The sequence below is a fragment of the Aspergillus fijiensis genome, assembly GCF_003184825.1.
Source record: "Aspergillus fijiensis CBS 313.89 unplaced genomic scaffold BO72scaffold_50, whole genome shotgun sequence".
NCBI classification, from domain to species: domain Eukaryota; kingdom Fungi; phylum Ascomycota; class Eurotiomycetes; order Eurotiales; family Aspergillaceae; genus Aspergillus; species Aspergillus fijiensis.
Genome location: NW_024469026.1, coordinates 195,891 through 215,690, shown reverse-complemented (window position 1 = coordinate 215,690; position 19,800 = coordinate 195,891). Strand labels below are relative to the sequence as shown.

Sequence of the window (19,800 nt, the reverse complement as noted above, 5' to 3'; positions counted from 1 at the left end):
ATCATGATGACCATCGCATCAAACAGAGAGTATCGTAAAAAAACACAATGACAGCAACAACTAACCGGCCCAAGATATCTACCACGTCATATCATTATCATTCCCCACCTGACGCCAAAAATGCAACGCCAATAACCAAAACAACCAATTTCTCAGCAATCATCCTCCTCCACCACCACCAACCGCTTTTGCTCCGAGCACTGCTCGCCCTGCGGCGACGACGGCGATCCATACTCCTCGCTGAGCGCCCTCCGGTACGTCACAATCGCAAAATAATCGTGCAACGTCCCCAACAGCTGCAACACCACGGCCGTCCAGATCATTCCCTGGAAGGTATTGCCCCCGACCGCCGAGATCCCCTTTTCGCTGCCGGTCTCACTGATCAAATCCACAAACTCCTTGGCGATGACACTTGCGATGGTCGCCGCAATCCCGAAGCTGAACACGCTGGTCTGCTTGTCATTAGACATCGTCTTACACCATACAGCGAGGAAAGGCAGGCGCTTACCAGGAAAGCATAGAACTCCACACTAGTCGGGGGCGTCTCCAGCTCGGTCCCCGTGCCGGGGTAGCGTGGAGGCTGGGAGGCATAATCCGGTCGCGCGGCGCGGGCGGACGCGATCGTCCAGATACGGAGGGCAATGGCAACAATGGCAGCCACCGTTCCGAAAATCAGGAAGAGCACCATCGTAGTGTTCGTGGGCTTCAAGGCGTGGAAGTCATCGGTGATACAGGAAGGCCAGCTGCCGGGCTGGAGACCGGTCGGAGGGTTGCCCAGCGCTTGCTGGATGGCGTCGCCAGGGTTGAACTCGAAGAGGACACTGCGGTCCGAGCACTCGGTGATGCGGTCCTGGATGGTCGTGGTGTTCGACTTCTCGTCGATCACGCAGGTTTCCTGGTACCCGACGCAGTAGGACATGGGATATATGGTGAAGAAGTCTGGCGCCCCGTCACCGCCGGCGCCGCTGGTGTACAGCTAGAAGACGCTAGGTTAGTGGGTTGGTTCCTCCTTGTTGGGGCTGGGCATTACACACCGTCAAAAGATTGCCCTGCGGCAGGAACTGGCGTTGACTCCCGGAGAATAGACACAGAATCCCCAAGAGAAACGCGGTGAAAGAGCCGATGACCGGCAGGAGAGAGCGTAGGGAGCTCATGTTCGATATAGTCTTCGTTGAGTGTTGTTGGTGTCGAGATGTGTTGCCCGCTGAAACATCGGGGTTTGGTCGCCAAGCTTCCTCATGTGCACCGTCCCGGGGGATGAAAGTGAATCGTTAATAGAGTTCAGAACCATCGAGACTCTAAGGTCTGGCGCAATATATGGCACTGTGATTCCGACCATGTTCCTCCATCCGGCGCCGTCTGCGGTGCCCAGCCGCCTCGATTTCAGGAATGCTGGGCACGGCCCCAAACGGACGATCGCCGCCTCCCGAGAGGGATGGAGCTTGGTATGGGCCTCGTTGACCAGGTCTACTCCCCCGGGTTGCTCTTGGAGATTAGTGATCTCCGCGATTGAGGTACGAGTAAGAAGAGGATGCCGAAGCGGCCGTTGCGGTCACCAACATTGCTTGCAGCCACCATTCGACAGGCAGATTGACACATGACCAGGAGAGCCGAGGTGATATCATCTCTGCATTAATGCGATCTTCTGTCTATCATTGCCAAAATCTCGTGACCAGGGCGCCACCGATGCAACCGTCTCCGTTGTGAATAGATGGCAACCCAATTCAGCTAGGTGAAGGTTGACCCCGCAACGCCGCAGCGGATCTGATTTCCGCCCCGATCCCATCCCCCCACCCTGCCTCTGGAATGTCCCTGGAACGCAGGGGCCAGCGTACCACCACAAAAAATGCACCTCACGTTGCACGGGGAATGCTGGTGCAGAGGGTACCTGAGTGCGATCATTTCTCTTCTCGTGATTGGTGGATCAAGGCTCCGGTACTCAAAAGGGCGGATCCTGGTACTTGGTAGATTCGGACCGGCTCGGCGGTAAATCAGAGGTTCCTGGGAAAGTGGTTCCTCACATGGCGTTGCTGTGGGAACTGAAGTACTACTCCATATATTCATGGAAATCTTGTCTGTGGGGGAGGCAATGAGCAGTGAAATCTCTGACTCAGCCAACCCTGGCTCCTTGTAAACCCCTGACGCTGACGCTGAGAAATGGCCGCAAAGACGCCTTTGGTCCTGCCATCGATCATTAGCATGTGAGGGTCATAGAGGACTACCTTCTGGCCAGTCAGCTCATCACCGCCCATATCAGAACTCGACTAAGCTTTCGACTTTGTAAACCATCATGTTCGCTCGTGCGGTCTGGAAACGTGGGACCCCCAGTCTATCCAAGCAAATCACCCAAGCAACGCCTCGATGCAACCAGCGAGGTCGACTGCCGAGGTGGCTGGAAAACTCTCGACAGGTACGCCGGCCCATATAAGTAGGTCCCGTGGCCGCTCTCAACCCAGCGGAATGATTGTGTAGCCAACCTGTGTAACATACTCCCTTGTAACAGTGCTTGTTATCCGTGGGGAGCCGGCCACGCCTAGTCGCAATTGAATTCTAACGTCCTCGGTAGAGGTAGCTTTCGGGCTGACTGAGTGTCTTGAGGAGGCAGGAATATTCCCGTCCATGAACACACCCATTGTTTTTGAAACACTGCAAGCACATGGTCTTGACACGAATTCGGTCGGAGCTCAGCTGTAATAGCTCGCCACTGACCAAAGTTTCCACGGAATGTGCGAAGCTCACATCCGTCAATAGAAGGGGTCCGTTTCCTTTTGATGAGCCGTGTTGTCTGTCTGTTCTAAGCTGGGATCGCTGGAGGACGGAAAGAAGAATGAGAGAGGGTCTCAGTTTATTTGAAGGATGCGAGCTTGGAGAGGATCAGTAGAAGCCAGTCAACCCCGGTCTTTCTGCTTTCCCTATGACATGGTGACTGGGAGCATGGAGATGTAGTAAGCGTACAAGAATATTGTTTGCGGCGGGGGTAGATAGTAAAGCATTGCTTTCCAAACTACTGTTTTGATTTTCTCTCTCATACCCCGCATCTCAATACGGCACCTTTGCTGAGGCTTGTATGTTAAATCCTTCCGTTAAGGCAAAGTATTCTCTAGACCAAGCCTGGGTTTCGCAGTCTCGAGCAATGGTATCCACGCCATGTCGAAAAGGATGAAATCTGCAGCCATTGTAGATCAAAGTTTAATCCATTTCTTCATCTCCTGCAGAAGGAGAGACGGGCCTGAAGGCTTTGACCCCGACGATGGCCGGCGGTTAAAGTTCGAGAAGCAGCCCCTACATAGCAACGCCACATCTTGTCTGATGGAATTGGCAAAGATAATAGTTGAATTTCCGAACCGTACGAAGTTTCATCATTTTTTCTTCGATGTTGACGCACGTTCCAGTTCTTGTTGAGCTGATGCGCATCGTTGGCTTGTGATCGTATCTGGTGTGGCTGGAGTGGCAGTCCACTGCTGCACAAAGGGTCTATTAATCTAATTGAGTTTCACATTCCGTCTGCCCTATGCCTCCTTCAGCTGTTCCGCTGGCTCCACAAGCGGCGCCAGCTTACTCTTCCTTCGTAGGCGTGGGCCGTACACGTAGAAGAGTATAGGAATCGGAATCATCACCACCGCAATGCACCCAAGCAAGGTACCAGCCCACTGGATGCCTAGATTATGGAACATCTGCTCCGTGAAGAGAGGAAAGACTGCCCCTACCATGGACCGCATCATAGTATTGGCTGCGAAAGCCGACGCAGCACTGCAATGGGTTAGTGGATGCGTTCATGGAAAGCGAGCTCGGAAGGTTAGCTTACAATTGCAAATACGAGTCCAGCAGATAGTTGAATCCCTGCATGAAAATTGAAGTAATTCCAAACCCGACCATGACTCCGGCGGCCGTAGGAGCCATCCAGTGAATCGAACTGTTCCAGCCTGTCCAACCGAACCTGCATGATCTGTTAGCAAGCGATGAACCATCACAGGACGACGATTCTTACCAGAACAAGCCCCCTGCAAATGCCACACCACCGACAATACATGGCAGCAACCGCCATTCGGGAACGGGTACATTGTTGTTGGCCTTCAGCTTCCGAGTATACGACCCTTGCATGGATAAGACAAAAGCGCTGCCAGATATTTCTCCGATAATCAGGCCAATGAAGGGTAAACCGGCCACACCTCCAGTCATACCATAGGTGCCGGAGAATACAATCGGGTATGCCTCGAGCAAGGCATACGCTAACCCATAAATAAAAGACATATACAAAGTGAGCAGGAAGGCAATCGGTTCGGTGAAGAGGATCAAGAACGGGCGGGCCAGATTTTTCGTCACCAACTCCTTCAGATCGATTTCCAATTCAGCCTGGCGTGCGTGGATGCCCCAGTTTCGAGTTTGGCGTCTGAGGATAGCTGCCTTCTGTACTAGAATGACAGGGGCGTATGTCTCTTCACAGAAAACCATCATCAATGCCAGACTGAAGAATCCGACGATAGCAGGCAGATATAGGGTCCAACGCCAGCCAAGATAGCTCTCGGTAATGAAGCCACCGATAAAAGGCGCAGTAAATGGTCCTGTGAAAACGGACATCGTATACATGGCAATCGCAATTCCTCGTTGTTCATTGTTGAAGAGATCGGAAAGACTGGCAGGGACCAGGGCGATGACGCTAGCCGCACAGAATCCCGAGAAAAAGCGGGTCAGCATGACGGTTTGCGTATCTTTAGCCGTCGCGCAAGCGATGGTGAAGATGTCAAATCCGAGCATGCCAATCATCAATGGCCATCGCCGACCGAGCAATTCGGAGCAGGGCGCCCATACAGTCGGGCCAGCCGAGAACCCCAGTACGTAGAGAGTCGTGCCCAGAGCGGCAACTTCGGAACCAAAACCGAAGGCTTTCTCGACCTTTGAGGCCGCCGTTGCGAAAACCGCGCTGGCGAAAGCGGTGACCAAGGCACAGAAGGTCAATAGAGAAGCGATCATGACTCTAGGAAAGCATTAGCAGGTATAAGCACACGGCAAATAAGACGTGCCGTACCTCCGCTTGAGGGGCCAATTCTGAGGGTGCATGGGGTCATCGGCTCCGTCAAACTCCACCACATACGCCTCCGAGTCCGGAAGGGCGGGCGGATAGGGCTTTCCGGCACCCATGGGGAGCCATTGTTCACGCGGGGTACGACTACGATTAGATCCGACCGTGAGCTGTTGTTGCAGACGGTAGGTGTTGATTCGTTCCAGCTCAATGGTATCATGGTGGTCCGGGTACTCCGCCCGAGAATCGCGCCGGGAGGACCTGGCGAAATGGTCCGAGACCGAGGAAGCGTCCTCGGCCTCGAGGTCATACTTCTCGGCAGGAACTTGACTCATGTTCACAGTTCAAAATCTGTGCCCGTGAGGAATTTCCTTATGGCGACGACGGCGAGAGACAGGAATGAGCAGGACACCACGGCCCAAGGGGGGCCAAAGAATCATTAAAAGGAGCTAGGTCCTGGCAAGCTGACCGGTTTTTTCGTCTCTTCCCTCGTTCAAAAAGTTTTCCTCCCGGATGCCGATGCCGGTTGAAGTGGGTCAGAGACGGGGCAGACGGGGCCATTATCTCGAGATCCATAGTGCGTATCTTGCGAGTTCCGAGAGTGGCAATCCACCACTTATCGCCAGGGTGCCAGCTGCGCTGAATGCGGGTAAAGCCCGGCCGCGGGAAGAAACGGAGTCATAGTCATTTCGTGGATCAATCGCTTGGATTTCACCATCGTCGAGTCGAGTGAGGTAAGTCAATGTGGCAGGCAGGCAACAGGTGTTAATTGTTAATTCCGCAGAGGTGAGCGACCACGGCTGCGAGTGGACCCAGACGGGAAGCACATCATCGGGTACTCGGCATCAGGCTGAGTTGAGGGAGTCTGGGGGCCAGCCAGGAACCATCAGTATAGCACCAAATCAGAAGATAAGCAGATACACTCGGGTCAAGCATACACAAATCGATAGTCAGTGCATGAGAAATCCACTCATTGGGAGCAATGCATCACTGTGAAGCAGCTCGAAGGCCAGTAGCGCCGAGCCCAGTCCACCTCCACCGCAGCTGCACGTGGCTGAGCAGCCTAGGGGATTGCTGGAAAAGACAATCTTTTCTTCCAATAATCAGTCTGGTCGCTGATTGCTGACTAGGATCGTATGATCCGGAGCAATGTCAGAGAAGAAGATAAGAAAAATGTTGTGTAGATCCGGAGAGCAGTTGGAATATAACGAGGAAGATGGGGAAAGAGGAGAAAATCGGGGATGGGGGGGAACCGTACTGAGTACCCGGAGTTGATCCGCTCCGGCTGGCGGAATTGATTCCGTGGCCACATTTCCACCTTCAGTCAGTTCTTTCAGGGACCAGAGCGCACAGACCAGCTGAGTGCTGCTACATGTACCTGCCACACCACCCAGAAGGTATGTACTGTACTTATATCATCACCGGCCCCAGGTGAATAGGTAGGCATCTCCTGTACCAGACACAAGCTCTTGGTATAAGAGTCGGCTTCGGCCCGCAGGTAAATCCAACCCCGTCCCTGTGTCGGCTTCTCACAAACAAAGACCGAGAGGCCCTACACTCCATCGTTATAGCAACTTAACTCCGTGTTATTTCATTTCTGCTCAAATTACTTACTACCTTTCATCCCCGCATGGGGAGCTGCACGGATAACAGTCCGAAGCATTTGACATGCTAAGTATAGCACAAACATACGGTACATAACAAACACGATGTGCGAGCGATGATTAGATACGACACTACCCCGCGGGGAATTATCCCAGGAAAAGGGATTCCGAGACACCCACGCTGTTCCACCTCGGCGGGAAATGCTTCCACTTTGGTCCATGGCTCGTGTTGAGTCAGTCACCAGGATATATAAAGGTGGCATGCGGGGTCTGCATGACTTCATCCACAATTGTTTCGCCTTCAATCAATAACCCTTCCGACCCGTCACGTTACTGATATATAATAACATTGACCCCCTCTGGTCCAACCACCACCTGAAAGACGAATGATTCCTTTCTGAAATCCGTCTCCGCACAATGATCTCCGGCATTCATCACGTCAATATTCTCGTGCCCGATGGCACCCTGGACCAAGCCACCGAGTTCTACAGCGACACTCTCGGCCTAGAATCAGCCCCCGTTCCCGAGCTTCAGAAGGGGACCATCCTTTGGTGCGTCCCGATCTCTCAACATCTTAAGATACCGCAATCCATTTGCTTACTGGAGAAGGTTTAACCTTACCCCCGATGGAAGTCAACAAATCCACGTCAACCTGGGTCCTAACCCCGAGCTCGACTCCCAGCGCCACGCCTGCCTGCGCGTCTCCTCGCTGGATGAGTTACAGACGCTGCAGAAACGCATCCTAGCGCATCAAGAAAGCGGAGGTCCCGCGGCTCCGATGGATGTGGATCGGTTGGGAATGTGCTCGGGTCCGACGGGGGAGGAATATCCACGTCGATTCTTTGCCCGAGACTTTGCGGGCAATCGACTCGAGTTTAGTGTTTAGAACAATGTAGGGGGTCGGAAGTGGATGTTTTAACCTGCTTTCTTTTTCTCTCTTGTTCTTTCTCTTTCTCAGATTGAGCGTTCGCAAGTGCAGATTCTGTTAAGTTTCTTCTTGGGCTGTGCATCGCGTACGGGCTGTTTCCAATCAATCCGCATTTCGGGACCCTGCAGGACAGACCACGAGTCCGTAGTTAACTTAGTTTGTGGGCGGGTTAGTGGACTATGGCTGGTTATTCTGCGCAATGTGTGGAGAACATGGGGGGCATTGAACATGACATCATGTCGAAATTTGGGAAGAGTTAGAAGAATCAACGACCCATCCAAATACTCATATACCGGTAAAAGAATTGGGTAGAGTAGTGTAAACGAGGCACCATGTTAAGATGTTTTCTCTTGAAGGCAGCAACCGAAGGCAGAATCCCCTAAGTTGACCGCCTACCCGATACAGCCCCGACTCCTGAAATGGATGGATCTCCGCCAATCCATAGTGATTTCTCTCCATTGCCAAGGCTAAGGAAGGTACTCCGTACTCTCCGTGGCTGCCATCGCTTTCATTTACCCTTTTCTTCTCAGCAGCTGTGCTTGCTTGCCTGCCTGTTCCCCTTCTCCTCCCCACCCTTCCACTTTCTCTACTACTCACTCTACTCCCTCTTCTCTATCTCTCTCCCTCCCTCTTTCTCTCTTCCTTAGTACCTGGTGACGTCCAGTTACCTTCTCACTTCCCTCTTCAACCAAGCTTCCCTGTGGGACTTCGATTGCCTGGCTGTGCAGGGTATGTGAGAGGTGGTGGATGACCCTGCTTCTTTTCTGTTGCCGCTGTTGTTGTTATTATTGTCGTTGGCGGCTCACCTCCGCATGAGGCTCGACACACTATCTTTACCAACAAGCTCCAGTAGGCGGTCGCGCCTCTCTCTCTCGGTTCCTGAGACTTGCTCCTCCCCGTTCACACATCTGCTGCTGCTGTGATCCGGGGTGCTTGCTGTATTCTCTCCCCTGAGTGGCCGATTGTTAATCAGCTCCCCCTCCCCACTTCACTTGACAGCCACAACGTGGGATTTCTCTCAGCGCCGATCCACTGCGAGCTTCCTCCTTTCCTTTCCTCCGGTCGCGTGCGCTCAACCTCGCCCCCTCCTCCTCCATCCGGGTCTACTTTCTCTGTTGCTCGCTGCAATCACCATGGCACACTACAAAAATGGCTACCCGATCTACGGCCAATCAACGAATTCCCCTCCGGCCTCAGCGCAGCCCACCCGATATGACCTGTATGCCACTCAGCCCACCAGCCCACAACTCCGACGCATGCCTAGCTACAACGTGGGGGACGATGCAGCACTTCTGGGATCCGCCCAGCCACAGAACGCCAGAGCGACCGAGGTGAATGCTCGTTATGGGGCTCAGGACCGCGAAGACCATGCAGACCCACGCTACGCGCATCTTCCCACTCCCTCCTCCCCTCAGATGTCTCGCACTCGCGCATCCTCGCAGTCCAGCTACCAATACCAATACACCTCGTCGGTCTCCGCCGCTACCTCCCCCACTCAGCTCGCGTATAATCCTCAACAGTACGCGCTGCCACCCACTCCGTCCCAGCAGCAAGTCGGTTTCAGCCCGATCGCATACTCGGGTCCAGCCTCCCCGCAAAGCAACTCGATCGCTTCTGGTCATCAACCGTACAACCCCGCTGCCTACCAGACTGCCAGTATACACTCAGCTGCGATTCAACGGCAACCGTCCTTGACATATAACCAGGCTCCTCCCACCCCGCAGACATACGGACCTCCTCATCCACAACTTCCACCACCACCGCCCCCTCCCCGCGGCCCGGATCATCCCTATGGAAGCAGACCGGCTGCGCAGTATGGAGGAGTGTCTCCGGCTGCGCAGTACGGCTTTGCACAACAGTCCTCCTACAATATATCCTCGCCTGCAACTTTTGGTCCTTCCGATCCGAATCCTCCCGCTTCTCCTCCGTACGTAACAAGCGCCCAATTGTCGAATTATATCCCTCAGTCCCCCCGTCGATCCGATGCTGTTATGCCTTCCGCTTCAGATGATCAACCTCCCGTGCCCCCAGCGCATTCGTCAATGGGAGACGACATCTATGGAAAACGTGCAAGCTTGACACTTTCCGGCAGCGGAAGGTCCTTGCCAACTCCTCCCGTGCACCAACTCCAGTCCCCGGTGTCACCGCGCCGCACAGATACGCTGACGCGACACCCTCAAGCTCGGCCCCTGCCAGGTCCACCGGTAGATGCGGAAACCGACCTGTATGCCGACGCACAAGATCCATCTTATCAAATCTCTCCTGATGAAAGTCACACTCATACCAATGGAAGCATGGCCACTGGAACGGGCCAGTATGTGAATTACGACGCCTATAGTGACGACAGCGATGCGGAGGCAGCGGCAGGTCTGGCAATGTTGCAAATGGCCGATGAGGAGGATCGCGCTCAAGCCGAGCGGTTGCAGGACCGTGCGCGACGAGAAACCAACGCATCGATCATCAGTGCTTACGGAGCGCGATCAGACACACAGGCAACATCTCCCCTCACTGACTGGCCTCAGGATGACCAATTCTCCTACGCGGATGGTAGCTATGGCGAAACAGGAGGATACGATGAGAATGGCTACGCCACTGATGGCTATGGTGATGACCGATTGCCAGCCACTTCGGGCTCATTGAGGGGTTCCCATCTGTCGGCAGATGATCGCGACGACTATGTGGAGGACTACGATTATCCGCCCACGCTTGGCTCGGCTGGATACCCTTATGCGCAGATGCCTCATCATGCCCGAGTGGATGCTGGCGGCACGGGAGGGTTGTCCGAGCCTGGGGCTTATCAGCGCCGAATGAGCTTCGATTATGGTGATGAGACTAACGGCCCGCTGGGGGAACATCAGGACCTCCCGCAATCGGAAAGCGATAGCTCCGGCCAGGGGGGTGAACCAGGGGACCTCTTCTTTCATCCCGGGATGCGGCCCCTGCCTCCAGCTCCTGTCGAACCGGCCAGCAACCCGAATCTTCGGTCTCACCTGATGCCGGCCGGAACGTATCGTCACCAGGACCAAGCGGATGTGCGGGATGCTACCCAGTATTCTCCCTCTTATTTTCCTGTTGCTCCTGATTCCTACAACCCGGCCGTGTCCAATTCTGCTCAAGTGCCACGGTCCACATCTCTATCGAGCCATCCAATTGGACCTCGTACTGACCCCCCTATCAGATCGAAAACGGATGCAGATCGGGCCAAGTACAAGCAGCAACAGGAGTTGCTCCGGCAGCAGCAGTATGGTGCGCTTAGGTTTGACGATTCTCCCGATGCTGCTGCGGCAGCGATGGCGCTCGATCTGCCTGCCATCCCCGCTGGACGCCGCAAAAAGTTCAACCCCGCTAAGCTCTCATCCGAGCACTTCCGTCGCTGTTCGGAGCCGTGGGCGTTGAGCTCTGTCTTGTCCTGGATTCGCGAGCTCAGTGAGGAGGAGACGGACCTCAAGGAGCAGGCCATTGTGGATGCCATTGTGGCCTTGTTCACCCACAAAGTCCCCACCATGAACATGGCGGACGCTGAAACCTTGGCTGCCCGCGTGGTGAAGAACATGCTCACCGAAGAGGCTCTTGTGAAAGACGAAGAGTGGGTCAAATTCAGTTCGGGCACGATATCTGGAGTCCTATTCCAGATTACCGGCACGGGATGCTACTCACCCCGGTTACACGAACATGAAACGGAGGTGTTCGGCCGGTGCTACTCCCATCACTGCATGCGAACGCTAAAGAAGGTGAATTTGAAGGCGCAAATGATGGAAGCGGAGAAGAAGGCCGAAGACTGGGTCACTTTCTACAAAGTTCCCAAGGAGATTTGGGAGACATATCCAAAGAAGGAGATTGATCGTCAAAATAATCTCCACGAGATTGTAACCACCGAGGACTCGTTCATTGCTCAACTTGACGTTCTGCGAGAGCTCTACCGTGATCAATTGACTCAAATACAGCCCGCGGTGATCAAGCCCAAGCGTCTGAGCAAGTTCTTGAATGATGTCTTTGGAAAGGTGGATCCGGTCAAGAAAGTCAATGAGGACTACCTTCTTGCGCAACTCAAGTACCGTCAGAAGGAGCAGGGACCATTCATTGCTGGTTTTAGCGATATCTTCCGCGAATGGATTCGAAAAGCCAGGGCCGTCTATATTGAATACGCGGCCACGTTCCCTCACGCCAATTATCTTGTTCGCAAAGAAGCGGAGGTGAACGTACCTTTCCGGCAGTTCCTCAACCAAGCCCGTGACCATAAAATGTCGAATCGTTTGAGTTGGGATACCTATCTCAAAGCTCCAATCACACGTATCCAGCGCTACACGCTGCTTTTGACCACCGTGTACAAGAACATGGTCAAAGACTCGGAAGAGAAAGCAAACCTTGCTCAGGCGATCGAAGAGATCAAGCAGGTCGCTCTGGAGTGTGATGCCAAAGTGGGCGAGATGACCAAGAAGGTCGAGCTGATAGAGCTCAGCTCGAAGCTGCAGCTTCGCCCGGAGATGAAGAAAGAAGTAGAGCTGAACCTGGAACATCTGGGCCGTCAAATCGTTTTCCGAGGAGACCTGCAGCGACCCGGCACGCGAACCCGTTTCTTGGTGGACACACATGCCATTCTCTTTGATCATTACTTGGTGCTGGCCAAAACGTTTACGACTCGTGACCCGTCGAGGACGATCAAGTACGAGGGATACGATGTTTCGAAGCTGCCTATCCCTATGGACCTCCTGGTTTTGGAGAGCACCAACGATGATCCCGTGGTCAAATCAGCGGTTCGTGGTGTGGCTACCATGACCCAACCGCAGGCCGTTAACCGCGGTGTAGGCGGAAACACTTTAGCTCATACTGCTAGTGGTAACTCGGCCAGTTCTGGAAACTCAGGCTCGAGCAAAACGATGGTGCCTGCAACTGTGCTGGAAAGCTCCAAGGATGATAAGATCCTGTATCCATTCAAAATCAAGCACCTGGGAAAGAATGGGACTTACACGCTGTATGCCTTCTCTTCTCAGAGCCGACAAGAGTGGTGTGATAAAATCACCGTGGCGAAGACGAAACACGCCGCTGCATTGTTTGCACAGAACGCCGAACCTTTCAGACTCCGAGTGCTGGCTGACACTGCTTTTGCCACGTCTGAGGCTGCTCTGCCTCCAACGAGCGTGATCATCGATGCCACACCTCTTGACAGAGCCATCAGGGATGTGGAAGAGCGGTACGCAGGCTCGCCACGCCCGCCTCCTGTTTGCCGGACTGCGGTTCACTGTGCTACGGTCTTCCAGCAACCCCCGGGCCGAATGATGTGTGCTATCGGTACCGACTACGGAGTCTATATCTCAGACTACAATGACCCTCGTGGCTGGGTCCGGGTAAGTTATGAGTTCTCAGTCAATCCGCTTGACACTAATGTCCCGCTTTAGGCCATACCAATCATCCGAGTCACTCAAATCGCGGTCTTCGAGGAATTCAACGTCTTCGTGCTCATAGCCGACAAATCCTTGATAGCGTATCACTTGGATGTTGTCTGCCCTCCGGGCGGCGTTAACGCCCAGACAACGACTGATTCGGCCCGTCGCGCACCGCAGAAGCTGTCAGGTAGCCGCGAAGTAGGGTTCTTCGCAGCAGGTCACATGAAGGATCGTACATTGATCATGTACAAGAAGCGAGATGGGCTCTCGTCCACATTCAAGGTTTGTCCCTTCGTCGCCCATACATCAGTCCATTTCGCTTATTTAGTCTAGATCCTCGAACCAGTGGTTCAAAAGTCATCCAGTAGTCGAACTCGTCTGTTTTCACGCCGTTCGCAGACCGAGTTCTTCCGCGAGTACGATGAATTCTACATTCCCTCGGAATGCTACGGTATCAACCTGTTCCACTCTTCTCTGGCTATCTCAACGCAGAGGGGTATCGAGATTCTCACCATTGACAAGAAATACACATGGTCCGTCCCTGATTTCCGCTCCGAGGCTCCCCCGGAAGCGCAGGCCCAGTTGACCAGCATTGCCCATCGCATTGGCACTCTGCGCCCGCTCGGTATGTTCCGACTCAGCGACAGCGAGTTCTTGGTGGTGTATACGGAATGTGCCGTGTATGTCAACAAGCACGGCGACGTGTCCCGCAGCGTGGTCATGGAGTTTGTGGGCCATGCTCATTCGGCGTGTCTGTACGGCCGTTTCCTTATTCTCTTCAATGATGACTTCGTCGAAGTGCGGAATGCGATGAATGGTCGCCTTCGCCAGGTGATCCCGGGTCATGGTGTTGTCTGTCTTGATGATGGCAGTAGCATGCCCGGGTCAGGCGCCAACAGCATCCCGACGAACTCCGGAGGTTCCGTGAACCTTTCCAGTGGACTGTCGAATGGTAGTGCGCTCGCAAGCAGTGGCCGTACGGTCAAGATTTGCATGCAACATCCGGAATACGAGCGCAGCCAGCTGATTCTGGAGTTGATCGAGAACGAGGGACAGAAGGACTGAACTGATGAAGGGATCTAGCCTTCAAACCTTCGTCAACATCGTTTCTTCGGCTAAGTTCGGGTTCTACTAACTGCCACTCTGCTATGATTTCAGCAGTGCAGTATCTTCTTTCTCGGGCTGTTCCAGCCCATTTGCATGTTCTCTCTGGCGATGCGATCGGTCGGCATGGATCAATCACCTCCTCAAAACTACTTCCTTACATAGACCCCTTCTTTTTCTTCTCTTGACTTCACTCGAAACTCCTCCTTACCCACTTCTTATCTTATACCCCAGACTTTTCTTCTATATCTTGCCATTTAATTTTTTTTTCTCAATCTTCCCGATTGGATGTCCGAGCTTTTGGAAAATCACTTTCTCCATTGATTATGCCCGGCTTACATCCGGCATCCGTGTCTGTTTGTCCGTCGTACGCACAGCGAAGCCAAATAATCTTTCTAATCAAGCGGTTGAATGATGTGGAGATGTACATACATAGACTATGGAGATACATACATATTGCATGAATCGTGGTTGAATTATTATGAACCATCGATGCGGTGGTGGTAGATCTTGTCGGAGATTGGAGCAAACACGAACTGACTGCTTTGAACATGACACAACCTTGATATGGATCGGGGCATACCTCATCAAGGCATCACCAATGGCTAACATCGCTGTCTCTCACACAGCAGCTCGGGGTTCGATTCCCCGCATCGGAGATTTCTTTTGTCTTTTTGAGGGGATGTCGCCCGCCCTCTTTGGGAAGTAGGTGACGATAGTTAACTTACGCTTCACACCATGATGGTCATGAAGGAGCTCGGAGTTGTGGTTTTGTTTTTTTACCTTTCGCATCCATCCCGGGTCAAAGGATCTGTTGATGTCATCCTGCAGATCATTAAAACCAAAGGTATAGTTAGTACAGTACCTCCAACAAAGCAACGCTTTTGCCAAAACGACCACGGAACGCAGAGTCGGGGTAAATTTAGCCATCGAAGTGCCGAATAACAACTTCGAACCTTGATATGTTATAAGATGCATCACTCTGCTACTAGCAAAATACATTTCCATCCTCAAGAATTGCCGGTGTATGCGTGTGTTCCGGGCGCAGCGATCCCTTGAGTCTTCCGTGGTTATGAGGGTTGGCGGATATAAATAATCAAACAAGTTCAATCAGGCCGGCAAATGCATACTAGACTCAGAATGTGGAAATCGGGTAGCTAACTACAGACTCCGACCATATTCAATGGTTTTTTTTTTTCTTTCATTTGGACATGTTGCTGGATAATCGATAAAGTGGTACTGCTTGTCTGCTAGATTCCTCGAGCTGAAGCGAGGAAATGGGTCTGGTGCGAGGAGAAATATAATGGCGGCAGTACCGCGCCGACGAACTCGTCCCGAACTACTACACAACGCTTGAGACTCTACTTCGCATCCAGCTCATTATTAGAGGAAACTGCCTAAGCGAAGTCCTATTTCCTTTCTAAACTCCATAGCAGGAAAGCCATACATACATGCATGCAAGCATACATACGGTCATACACATCACGATGACGAATACATACAATCACTATCAACAATACCATCGACACCCATCTGTCTTGGTCTGAATGCATTCCATGAACATGCATTGGAAGACGCATATCAACTAAAAAGAAAGGTATCTAAGCGACAGCCGATATAAACAGGCATAAGAGGAATTGGAATTGCATGCCCGACCTCCCAGGCAGGTACGGTAGGAGCGAGGGATCTTCCTTTATCTTCAGGTAATATCTTTAGGAGATTCATATAGGGAGTAGGTGAAGTAGCATCTGTAGGGCTGTGTGGGGACGAAGGAAATGGTGTGGATGAAGGAGGGTGGGTAGATGTGTAAGTTGGTGGGGGAGCGGTGGAAGGGAATGAGTGTGGAGGAAAGAGCCTAGCTCGGGAAATGTCTATAGTTTACAACTCGAATTCGACTTTGCTGACCACGTTGTCGGGTGCATGGGCTGCTGCTGACGAAGGAGCCTGAGTATTGTCATGGTGACCATCCTTGTCATCAAGGAGGGAAGCGTCGTCCTTGCCGCGCATGCTGACGACCTCGGCGCCCTCGAGGAGGTCACGATCGGCATCCCGTACGCTACGGCGGTCCGGATCAGCGCCATACGCGCCAGCTCCCCAGCTGGAAATGCCCCCGACAATGGACGGAGCGGAAGTGGGGCCAGTGCGGCCATCGTAATCTTCCTCGTCCTCTTCGTCTTCCTCCTCACCGCGACCGAGGGCGTTGCGTTCCAGCTCGCGCTGCGCTTCGTCCATGCGCTTCTTGACTTCGGCGGCCATGCGGATTCCATCGGACACGATGTTGTCCAGAACGCCGCGAAGTCCTCGGCCGGGAGGTACAATACCACCCGATGCGCCCCCAACAGAGGGGGCCGACATGGCGCTACTCTGGGGCTTGGGGGCGTTGATATTGGAGAACGTCGTAAGATTGGACGAGAGGGACGAAGCGGTTGCAGCATATGAGCCATGGTCGGAGAGGTGGAACGACTGGGGGAAGTAAGAGTCGAAGAATTGTTCCAGGAGCTCATCAGCTAAAATGACCATGCGGAACGTGGGCAGTGTGATGTGCAGAGGGTTGTTAGGATCAAGAGCCGGGTTAGCACTTTCGGAAGCGGTTCGATTGTGTTCGGAGTCACGCTTCTCTTCCGCAGCGAGCTGAGCAGGCTTTTCCGTCACCGCTGTGTGGTCGGATTTGGTATCATCGTCCAGATCAAGCAGGTCCTCTTCTTCATCGTCACCGATACTGAAAGACCCTAGTTTGTCTGCAGCTTCATCCGCGTCTTGCTGAGCTTCCGCTGCCTTGGCCCCGGGCTTGCTGGGGTCGGCATACTCGAAACAACGCCTGATGAAGGAGCTGACACTCCCCAAAAATCTCTCATCCGTGCTCAGCTTATCTTCACCATGAGCGCCATCATTCGCTTTCAGGTCGTCAACAGACTGAGTAGGGGTAATGGTGCCTTCAAAGCCTCGTCTGGAGAGGAACAGCAAAGCCTCGGACATGCGAAGAATACCTTCTCTATCAACCGTGCCATTTCCTTCATCATCATAGAGATCGAAGAAGTACTGGATGTTGTTCATGATGTCCCGCGGGCCCTTCAGCCGAGCCAAGCCGTTGACAACGTTCTGCAAGCTGATGCCCTCCTCTGGATCAGTCGCCCATTTCCGGTAAAGACGTTGCATGAATTCGTGATCGGTTGGTTGATTCTTGGTGTTCCACGCGGCTGCCTTGCCCCATCCTCGGAAGCTGTTGGAGCTCTGCTCGCTGCTCGAAGACTTGCGCGGCGAATCCGAGACAGCCCACTTCGCGGTGACGGCGAGAAACTCGCGGAAGGCGTCATAGTCCATATGCGTCGGGCTAGGGCCGAGTCCGACACGGCCAACCTCTCGATCAACGGGAGGCCCAAGAATGGAAGTCCTTTCGACCCTCTTCTTTTCCTGGCGTCTTCTCTCTTCTTCCTGTAACTTCTGCCTCTGCTGGTTGTCATACAAGACTTCATAGTAGCGGTCATAGATGGCACCAAGGTCGTCCATGCTGAGTTTCTTGCTGTCGGGACCCAAGTTCCGGATGGAGGTACGTTTGGCGAAACTTTCGATATTCTCCAGCACGGCGTCCTTGTGCTTTTCTCGCTGCTCGATAATGGTCTGATGCGTAATCTGGGAGAACTCCTTGAAGGCCACCACCATCAGCTCCTGGAATCGAGTGATCGCGCGTAGCTTGGGGTTCTCTGATCTGGGGTGAGCCGACTCATCCAGGCGTGAGAAGTACGACTTGAGGACAGAGATAAAAGATCCGTCGTCCTGGATATCCAAAAGTTCCTCGCCATTGATTCGGAGGATAGCTAGCCCGACCTGGAACAGCACCTTCGGCCCTTCTAGGAAGAAGACATCTAGAACGCGGAAAGCGAAGACTAAAGGCATCGAGTTGATGTAAAGGGATAGAAACCAGGGAAGGGAGACCACGGAAAGCTGGACGTCGGACTTGGTCAGGTGCTCCCATAGCACAGGCATAGTCTTCTCGACAAGAGACTCGAAGACCTTTTGGTCGAGCAGAGTACCGTACATGGTAGTCGAATAGTAGCCCGGCAAAAGCCGGTCGCATAGTACAGAGAGCAGAAAGAAAGCTTGCGCTTCAGACATGTATCTGGAAAGATAGGTTAGCCCATGGTCACAAGAGACAACGATACGGCAAAACCGCGTACATCAGAAGAGCCGCAACGACGATGTTCATCGCCTGACAATATCCGATCTCCGCATTGATCCAGCTGTAGGCCGTGAGGACTCGTCGAAGGCGCCCGATACCTTCCTCGCTCTGGAAGCCGGCATACTCAGGCAGACTGCGGTTCAAGTCCTTCTCGATCTCGTCAATCGCCAGGGACTCTTGCCCCGAGAATTTGGCCAGCGTGTCTGTGTATAATTTCGGCGACCTTAACCGGAGGTACAACGAACCGGACGTGACCTCCCAAACCTCGCCACGGAGGCGATTCGGAAGACCAACTCGGATCAGCTTATGGAAGGTAGGCTGGCGGATGAGCGTCGCGTTGCGACCGTTTTCTACAGAAGTCATACTCAACATACGTCTCAGACATTTTAAAGGCTGTTCCACACGGAGGAGTCATACCTCGAAAGTACTCCCCCCACAATCGCATTTTACTGCGGTCGCGAAGTTTGCGAGCATCGCCGGGATAGCGAAAGATCATCCCCAGCCCGGCATCGGGCGGCTGCCGCACGTCGGAGGCATCGCCATCCTGGGCTTTCCCCTTGGCCCCGGAGAGTAGATATTCCGAGTAGCAATCATTTACGACTATGCGCAGATTCTCGATCTCCTTCATGCCCTCCCGCAGTCCTTTCTTCAGCCCGTCGCAGAACCGCTCGCAGGCCTGCCTGCTTCCAGCCAGCTGGATGGTGAATCTCTGGGGGATAAAGCCCGGGGGTTGTTGCTTGCCCAGCGCGCCGTTCCATGTCGTCAGCGCCAGGGAGAAGATGTGGCTGAGGCTGTTCAGCCGTTCCACTCGCCGGATGCAGCACAGCGGGATAGTGAACCCATTGCCAGATGGGCCTGTGCCGTTGGTCTGGCCGGCCCAATGTGTCGAGGCCGTGAGACTAGCGGAGGGGTGGAAGCTCGTGGCCTGTGTGGAGAAGCAGAGAAACCGCTCACTCAGGTGGAGTCGCCCGGCATATCGGTTGCCGGCGTGGTCGAGGTTGCGAGGGCCATCTCCGGAGGTATGCGGAACAGGGAGGATGAGTTCGGCGGTGATCTCTTGCAGCGGATTCTGGGAGTCTGGGAGTCGGAATTGCTGGCGAAACAAGGAGGCCTTGGAAGGGTTGCGATCGGAGGAAGTGAGCGCCGGCAGGGTGAAATTGGCCGGGTCGATGAAAGACTGGGCCTTCTGAACGAATGACGTCCACTGCATCATGCCTTCAGTGGAGAGCAGCACAGGCTCCTTTATGGCAGTAGGAGAATATAAGAGAGAAAAGAGATGTGTCCGAATGCGCCGGAGTCGACAGTATAAGGCAGGCAGGCAGGCAGGCTGGCTGGCTGACGGACGGGCGGGCGGATGCGGGAGCTGCTGGAGCTCAGACGGCGAGCAGGACGGAGCCAGAAAGGTGTAAGGAAAGATCGATGGTAGTCATTTAGGCAAGATGAATCATAATCTAAGATCAGCGCAGCATCATTCGAGTTTAGAGATCCAACTGCGAGTGACAGAAGGACTCGGAACGAGGATGTTTGGAGAGAAAGAGGAGGAGGAAGAGGAGGAAGAGCAGGAAGAGGAGGGGAAGGTCTCC

General features: G+C 53.6%; 5 protein-coding genes across 5 annotated transcripts; 2 read left to right on the top strand and 3 right to left on the bottom strand.

The window, feature by feature from the left end:
* Positions 1-152: 152 nt before the first annotated feature.
* On the bottom strand, positions 153-1,154 carry BO72DRAFT_461394 (uncharacterized protein; the record flags this gene model as incomplete). Its single annotated transcript, XM_040946518.1, has 3 exons — positions 153-452; positions 509-976; positions 1,035-1,154. 3 exons carry the CDS (start codon positions 1,152-1,154, stop codon positions 153-155), a joined length of 888 nt encoding a protein of 295 aa, XP_040798332.1.
* A 2,301-nt stretch (positions 1,155-3,455) lies between these two features.
* On the bottom strand, positions 3,456-5,714 carry BO72DRAFT_211826 (MFS transporter). The gene is made up of 4 exons (XM_040939676.1): positions 5,027-5,714; positions 3,989-4,975; positions 3,806-3,937; positions 3,456-3,750 (listed from the first exon to the last, which is right to left on the bottom strand). Exons 1-4 carry the CDS (start codon positions 5,353-5,355, stop codon positions 3,510-3,512), a joined length of 1,689 nt encoding a protein of 562 aa, XP_040798331.1. The 5' UTR covers positions 5,356-5,714; the 3' UTR covers positions 3,456-3,509.
* Positions 5,715-7,041: 1,327 nt separating this feature from the next.
* Positions 7,042-7,510, top strand: BO72DRAFT_470956 (putative glyoxalase family protein; the record flags this gene model as incomplete). The annotated part of the gene is made up of 2 exons (XM_040947066.1): positions 7,042-7,175; positions 7,234-7,510. The coding sequence occupies 2 exons, from the start codon at positions 7,042-7,044 to the stop codon at positions 7,508-7,510; spliced, it is 411 nt and encodes a 136-aa protein (XP_040798330.1).
* A 1,175-nt stretch (positions 7,511-8,685) lies between these two features.
* BO72DRAFT_499230 (putative Rho guanyl nucleotide exchange factor) lies at positions 8,686-14,001 on the top strand (the record flags this gene model as incomplete). The annotated part of the gene is made up of 3 exons (XM_040948829.1): positions 8,686-12,897; positions 12,949-13,218; positions 13,270-14,001. 3 exons carry the CDS (start codon positions 8,686-8,688, stop codon positions 13,999-14,001), a joined length of 5,214 nt encoding a protein of 1,737 aa, XP_040798329.1.
* Positions 14,002-15,460: 1,459 nt separating this feature from the next.
* BO72DRAFT_450851 (GTPase-activating protein) lies at positions 15,461-19,755 on the bottom strand. The gene is made up of 3 exons (XM_040945351.1): positions 18,635-19,755; positions 18,216-18,567; positions 15,461-18,157 (listed from the first exon to the last, which is right to left on the bottom strand). The coding sequence occupies exons 1-3, from the start codon at positions 19,425-19,427 to the stop codon at positions 15,919-15,921; spliced, it is 3,384 nt and encodes a 1,127-aa protein (XP_040798328.1). The 5' UTR covers positions 19,428-19,755; the 3' UTR covers positions 15,461-15,918.
* Between the last annotated feature and the right edge of the window lie 45 nt (positions 19,756-19,800).